Source organism: Pundamilia nyererei, unplaced genomic scaffold (assembly GCF_000239375.1).
Source record: "Pundamilia nyererei isolate P.nyererei 1_Seehausen unplaced genomic scaffold, PunNye1.0 scaffold00246, whole genome shotgun sequence".
Classification (NCBI taxonomy): Eukaryota; Metazoa; Chordata; class Actinopteri; order Cichliformes; family Cichlidae; genus Pundamilia; species Pundamilia nyererei.
This window is the reverse complement of record NW_005187647.1, coordinates 121,038-128,285: the sequence shown is the minus strand read 5'-3', so window position 1 is coordinate 128,285 and position 7,248 is coordinate 121,038. Positions and strand designations below refer to the sequence as shown.

At 40.2% G+C, this 7,248-nt stretch overlaps 1 protein-coding gene across 1 annotated transcript; it reads right to left on the bottom strand.

The window, feature by feature from the left end:
• Positions 1 to 303: 303 nt before the first annotated feature.
• On the bottom strand, positions 304 to 6,716 carry hgh1 (HGH1 homolog (S. cerevisiae)). Its single transcript, XM_005749471.1, has 10 exons — positions 6,551 to 6,716; positions 5,257 to 5,379; positions 5,021 to 5,159; positions 4,778 to 4,915; positions 4,513 to 4,664; positions 3,510 to 3,610; positions 3,227 to 3,325; positions 1,968 to 2,059; positions 1,749 to 1,871; positions 304 to 896 (listed from the first exon to the last, which is right to left on the bottom strand). Exons 2-10 carry the CDS (start codon positions 5,364 to 5,366, stop codon positions 675 to 677), a joined length of 1,176 nt encoding a protein of 391 aa, XP_005749528.1. The 5' UTR covers positions 5,367 to 5,379; positions 6,551 to 6,716; the 3' UTR covers positions 304 to 674.
• Positions 6,717 to 7,248: the final 532 nt, after the last annotated feature.

Below are 7,248 nucleotides of genomic sequence, written 5' to 3'. Positions count from 1 at the left end.
ACCACCGGTCAATCAATGATGGCCCAAGTCCCTTTGGCCTTGCCTGCTGGTGCAGGCCACACAGGAAGGCAGGCCCATGTGGTTCTTTGGGGCTGGATGGGGCCACAGGAACTCCATCCTTATAAACAAATTCACTGTCCAGGTCCTACCTACTGAACTTTGTTTCAAAGTCTGTTCATTTCAAACAAAGCCTGTAATTTTCTCATAAATACTGATGAACGTCTTTGATGTCATAGTGTGGTTGTGAGAAATTTTACAAAGTGTTAGCAATAAAACCAACAGCCACTCTAGTGTAAAGGTTATGATGGCGTACATTTATTTGAACACGTCTCCTTTCTTGGAGCACTCTTTTCAATCTTCTCATCACTTTTTATAAAGCAGAGAGAAAATAAATCAAGTTTAATACACATGAAACACATGAAAATGACTCGATGTTTAAAGAGATTCTTGTACTGTCGTCAGATCAGATTCAAGCTTTTTCCCCTCATGTTCTTTGTGGTTTAATCAGCAAAATAAGCTGATCAGCTTCACTGATGCGGTAAAAGAGTAATTTCTCTTCCACTGTCCTCATCACCGACTCCACGTGACTGCGCAGCATCTCTTTCCTGTTACACCTGAGTCAGCCACATTGAAGCAGTGCTTCTATCTGAATGACAAAAAGCCTAAAATAGATTTCACTTTATCAGTCCACTCTCCTGTTCTCTGTCTGTCTGCTCAGAATCACTCTTCTTCTTTTTCTCGGCCTCCTCTTCTGCTTGTTTCCTCTTCTCCTCCTCTTTCTCCAGCTCTTCCTGCTCTTTGGCATCGGCCTCCTTTAGTTTCTCCTCCACATCCTGAGGGATTTCTACCTCCATCAGGTTCTCCATGCCCTCCTCCGGCTCATCTCCTATCAGCACCTGGGTGAGTTAAGATGCAGTCGCATTACACCTTCACATTCGAGGCCCCCCTTTACTTACATGACATGAATAAAGAAAAGCACATCACTGACTTCCTGCTTTGACACAGGAACAAGAATAGAATAGGTTTGGTTTTTATTCATAAGTCCAAAACTATAATTAATAAATGTTTACTATTACATTTTTACTGACTTTTAGTTATTCTGAGAGGTATAAAGTTCAACACAGCCAGGGTTGACATGTATCACGACGGTGACTATTAGCTGTATTTATTAAGTCAAATTTTCCATTTCAGGCTCCGAGCATGTTGAAATAAAAATGGGCAATTCACAGCTCATCCTTCCACACAAAATGATCCCTATGAGTGTCATCTACTCCATTCAGATGATGATAAAATGCAGATTAAAAGTCTATAAAGAACATAAATAATATAAGTAAAATCAGCACTCTCACAAAAGAGACAAAAGGTTACCGTCTCGTAGGCTAATAAAGATCAAAGCATATCAGTTGTGTTGACTGGACAGCTATTCTTGGTGTGTTAGTCGCAGCAGATTAGAATCACGAATGACAACATTTATACATTTTCTGCATTAATAAATGCAAATTCCTGTGACACACACACACACACACACATTCAGTTGTTTTAGTAAGGTACTAAAACCCTGATCATAAACTGCTCCCAACAGGGTTTGGTTCAGCACAAGTTACCGTGGTTATTTAGGTAAAAAGAGAGCCACCTCTGTGACATAGGACACCCCAACTTTAAGCCCACTTTAATCTTGCTTCACAGTGTGCCCCTCAGGTGTTAGTTTTCCAGTTTAGACAATAACCAAACATCTAGATCTTTCCTACCTGGACCAGTTTCTCACAGGCCGCTGTAACGTGGGCGTCCTTCTCCCAGCGGTGGAACTCTCTCATGATTGGATAAACATTCTTCTCTTTCAGCGTCTGCCGGCCGGCTTTAGTTGCAGTCAGCTACATAGAGAGACAAGCAGTGAGGAGCTTGACATAAAAACATAATTACCTAATCTGTGTGCGTGTGTTTGTTTCCGAATGTTTGTGGTTTTGTACCAGTAAGAGCGTTTCCAGGAGCATCTTTCGGATGTCTGGGTCTTCCTCTCGCTTCTTGTCCTCGGGGAGGTACTGCAGGTCGACAGGCAGGCCTGGACCGTAAATTAGGTTCTGTTAGAGTCTCAACTAGCAGTAAATGGATTTAATAAAATAATAGTCTCTTAGTCCGTCTTTCTCAATATTATATGATGCTGTCTGTGGCTCTCAGCTCATTATATTCCCAGACTCTAATCATACTTGAGGGGTTAAACCATCATGACAATCTCACTGATGCAGGGATTATGCACGGCTGAGAATGCAGAAAGTTGCAGACACCAAGGATAAGTAGTGCTATTTATTAAAGTCCACTTCAAGATACACGGTGCATTGTTATGTCTCTTCACAGGATGGCACACAGCAGATGCCCACACACAAAAAAAAGATTCACATCCCATGGACCCAAGGGGACCCTAGAATACTCACGGTATGTAAACTGTAAAACTTTTACCTTTCATGTCTCTGGGTCATCCTTCCAACAACTTCTCAGTGTCCCTCTGTCTCTCTCAAAAAACACTTATTTATCATTTTAGTCAAGTCTAAGCACTGCATGGTGAAGTCCACTTTATTTAGAGCCATCTGGATGTTAGCTTTTTGCAAGGAAAGAGTCTTTTTTTTCATCAGCATGTGTGGAGCTGGTTTCAGACCAGAAACCACCTCTGATTTTGCACCAGTGTGTTAGCACTGTATTGAGTGTTGAGCTGCAGCAGAAGCTCAAACCCAGTAATCAGGTTATAACAACAACGGCAACAAAAATATCAAACCTGTGCCACTAGCAGATAAACAACATTGGCAACTTCATGAGTGAGTGATTTTCACATTTTGGCTATTAAATTAATTAAACATCTTGTCACAGTCATATCAATCTCACGTCATGTTTTTGGTAGCGTCTTTTTTTCAGTAGTGAATGTTCCAGTTACTTCTCATTTTTTAAACTAAAAGTGGAGAGGATCACTGCCCTGCATGTCAGTATCTTCTTTTAATTGTTCTTTTTCTATATAATTTACCCAGGAAGTTTAAATTTATTATTTCAAACCTTTCCGTATCCCTGGTTTTAATAAAAACTATATAAATAAACTTAATAAAATTTTTTATTATTCTTATTCATATAGCAGGTTGTGTAATTGAGTCAAAATAATCTGCAAATTGTGTGTTTACAGAAATGGAACATGCAACCAAGTTTGACAGAGTGGCTTTCTTATGCAGTGTTAATTTACACACACCTTCGTTTTCCTCCTCTGTCAGCTCCTCTGGACCGGCCAGCGGCAGCAGGAGGAAAGGCAGGATATCCACAGCATCGCTTAGCAACCACTCGTGATGAGCTGCAGAGTGAACAGAGGTTTGAGGTATAACAAATCTGGTGTTGTGGAGGCGACATCACTGAGGTTAAACTCTAACCCTAAACCAGAAATCTGAACCTCCACTGTAAAAACTGTGGCCGAGGTTCCAATTAACTCTTTTTATCTACGGTGACTTTAGCCTAAACTTCAATAATGTGTGTCTCACCGTGGTCAAAGCAACAGTTGCGCAGGGTGCCTATGACTCCGCCCCTCCTCACCACAGATGACTGGTACTGAGTGAAGGGCAGCAACCTCTGGACTACACACCTGAAACACACCCAAACATCATTAGTGCATGCTGCAGGGTCAAAGCATTGCAGTGTGTAATTTTAAGAGAATTGACTGTGAACATGCACATCCAGTCATGAACCACATTTTGCCAGTAATTTAATTTCCAACAAGCCTCAGCATGTGAAAGCTCCTCTCATAGATCTAAGATGTTGTCGGTATAGCAAGTGCAAATCAGAAAGCAAAGCTTGTCCCAGGTCAGCGTTATTCTCGGGTCAGAACGCCTCTTCTGTAAACATTTAGTCCCCTGTGGGGCAAAGCAGGAGGTTCTTGAAGCTCTCCTTGATTTCATTTTACTTTTGGACATGTAGGTGGAAAAATTGTACTTACAGTTTTAATAAAACTGGGTCCTTATCTACACATACACACCTATTCTTTTAAACCAGATTATCCTGCTTTGTTCTCCAAAAACAGAGCATGTCAGTGTTATAAAGCAGGGTGCCTAACTAATTTTAGCTCATGGGCAAAAGAAGTCTCTCAAGCCGGCCAGAGAACTACAACTAACGCTCGATGACCTGGTAAAAAGTGTTCTTCTTTCTTTTAATGTAAAGATATTTAAGCACATTTTCCTGACCATCAATTTATAAAACTGATGAGAAGCATCCTCAGACGTGTTTAGAAACAAAAGTGTAATTTTAACAATATGTCCCAGTCGAATCAGTCGAATGTCAATACAAACAAGATGACGCAGCAAGAGCAATTTGTGTGTCACAGGCAGGAGGATGGAGGAAAGAGGAGACGAGGATATCAGCCGAGTCAACTGTTTTCTAAAGGGTGATATTTCAGTGACCTAAAAGGCTAATATTCAGAGAAAAAGCTGTGTATGATCGAGTCTCCCCGACTCTGTCTCTGAGCTCTTGACCAGCAGTGAAGTCAGTCACCTGTCCTTGTCCATCAAGTAGTTTCTGGCCTCAGGCAGCTGTGTCAGGTTGGACAGCAGAGGACCCAGGTAGTGCAGTTTAGCGTTCTTATTGTAACCTTCGGTACAGAAGATCTGAACAAGCTGCGCCATACCGACGTCCTCCTGCAGCACCTGAAACAGAAACAGTTTGTTTCTCATTATCCATGAGGAGGAGATTAACATGACGGTAAAGCTAGAATGATTATGAATTCAGTCCTAAAATGAAGCGCTCTGACTGGACGCACCTTGAATAAAATCTTGCAGGTTTTCTCGTGTCGCGTCAGATTTGACAGGATGGTGCAGATCTGATCGGAGAACAGGTACTCGGGGTCCAGAAGGTTCTTAAACAACACGGGGACAACTTTGACATCTTTCACCAAAACCTGAGGGACACACAACAACCAGCAAACGCCCGTTACATGTTTGTTTTAGAAAAGGAAATAAAGTGAACACACAAAGTTTTCAAGGGCTGCGCTCGAGTCCACTACCTGATGAAGAGTCTCATCGGCTGACAGGTTGATAAAGATGTGGTAGCAGTCCTTCACTATGGCAATGGAAGGGTCAGAGGTCAGGGCAAACAGGGCAGCAATTAGATCAGGTTTAGAGTGGAGAAAGCGGCAGCCATCCCTGACATCAAACACAGGGGAAAAAGAAAGTAAAAAGATGGAAATATGTACATATTTACTACATTTATGGCAGAAGTCACTTTAAATAATCCTCCCACCTGTTTCCAGACAGTCCCAGGATGTACTCAGTGGCCTGACCTTTGACATCTGGACGTGTGCTGGGAGTCAGGAAGGAAAGCAGCTCTGCAACCTCAGAATCACTCAGCATCTTCAAACAGTGTCTGATCAACAGAAACAAAACCTTAACCACACATACAGCTCTAAACCCAGGTCAGTAACATGATTGGGTATAAAAATGAGCACGTTAAAGAGACAGAGTTTCTCAGAACTAAAGATGATCATCAGTCTGCAAAAACTGCATCTACTAACTGCGGCTCAATTTCAAAAATAATGTTCTTAAGTATGACATTGAAAGGACTGTGAATATCTCATCATCTGCAGCACATAATATCTTTTCAACTATTCAAGGAATCTGGAGAAGGCTCTGTGCACAACACTGTGATCTTCAGGCCCTGAGGATTACTGCATTAAAAACAGACCTGATTCTGCCATAAAAATTGCTGCATGGACTCAGGAACACTTCCAGTTCACTTCCAAATTATTATCTGTGAACACAGCTCATTGTTTCAGACACAAATGTAGGTTAAAGCTCCATCATGCAAAGAAGAAACCATATGTGAACATGATCCAGAAACACTGCCGTCTTCTCTGAGCCAAAGCTTAAAAGTGACTGAAGAGAAGTGGAAAACTGTGGCCAGACAAATCAAAATTTGAAATTTCTTTGTGAAAAACATGGACACTGCATCCAAAATACTAAGGAAACTGTGGAAGTGCATCAGTTCCAGCAGCTGACACATCTGGAAAGGCACCATCAATGCTAAAAGGTATATACACATTTAAAAACCACAGGCATGTTTTTCAGAGAAGAGCTTGTACATCTCAGAAAGACAATGCTTATCATGAAATCATGGCATATCATGAAACACAAAATGATGACAAGCAGACCCAGGATGATTGAACAGCTAGAATCAGGCAACAATGGGAGGAAAATCCTCTCTAGAAAGTCCAGCAGCGACAAAACGAGATGATAGTTTTATTTAAAACGGACATTTTTCCAGTTTAAAGATCTGTTCTCTGGGTTCAAAGCTGAATTAAATCTGGGTTTCTGAAACTCTGGAAATTACTGCACACTGTTTTATTTACATTTAGAACAGTTAAAATTATTCCGGTATTGGATTTTTTAGGAATTACTTAGTAATAAGACACATTTCGAGTAGTACAGCGCTAAACACTTTAGAAAGTCTACTGTCTTTTGTACACACAGGAGCCTTTTAGCACAGCCTTGTCAGATGCTGTGAAACCTCAGCGTGTCTCCTCTTGCTCTTATCTTACCTTTAACTCTCTAAAGAGGAGGCTTTCATGTCGCTTTATACTTCTTTTTGTTCCTCTTCTTGTTTTATTCCTCTAACATCAGATGTCATGTGTAATAAACAGAAACAGCTCAGGAACATGTGGACACCACAGCCGATCTTTGTTCTTCTTCTAACCGTTTTCAGCAGCTTTAAATCCCCCTGCTAGGATTTACCGCCCCCTGGTGTTCACTACATGAGCTGCCACAAATTTTACTTCCAATTCCTTCATGCAGGAAACTGGAGGGCCACGAGTGCCAACATTAAATACATGATTAAATATTTAATTAAATGTGTGATTTAAAAAAAGGAATGAATACATAATTTTTTGAATGTTGTGCATGAAAAATGTATGGAATTTTATTTAAATATGGAATATTTAGATAATAATTTCCAATTGTAATTAGTTAATGACACGTTTAATTACTAATTTAGTATTTATTTCATTTTAGCACTTATGTTCCTCCATATATTTCTACCTGCCTGCCTTGAACCTTAATTATTTCTTATGCAAAGAAAAAAAAAATCTCACAATCTATGACATGAAATAGTAACGAAGCGGTTTATAAATTAATTTTAAAATAAAAAAAATAATTTAAACAGTTTATTAATTAATTATGTCATCCATAGAAAAAAAAGCAGAAAAATTACAAAAACAACATCAAACAGTCAACAGGTGCA

What these genes read in the sequence shown, in the direction of transcription:
- hgh1 (XM_005749471.1), bottom strand. Translation starts at nt 5,366, where the DNA reads ATGCTGAGTGATTCTGAGGTTGCAGAGCTGCTTTCCTTCCTGACTCCC. An exon ending in CCTGCAAGATTTTATTCAAG is followed by an intron (nt 4,665 to 4,777) that starts GTGCGTCCAGTC and finishes TTTCTGTTTCAG; the next exon opens with GTGCTGCAGGAGGACGTCGG. An exon ending in TCCTGGAAACGCTCTTACTG is followed by an intron (nt 1,872 to 1,967) that starts GTACAAAACCAC and finishes CTCTCTATGTAG; the next exon opens with CTGACTGCAACTAAAGCCGG.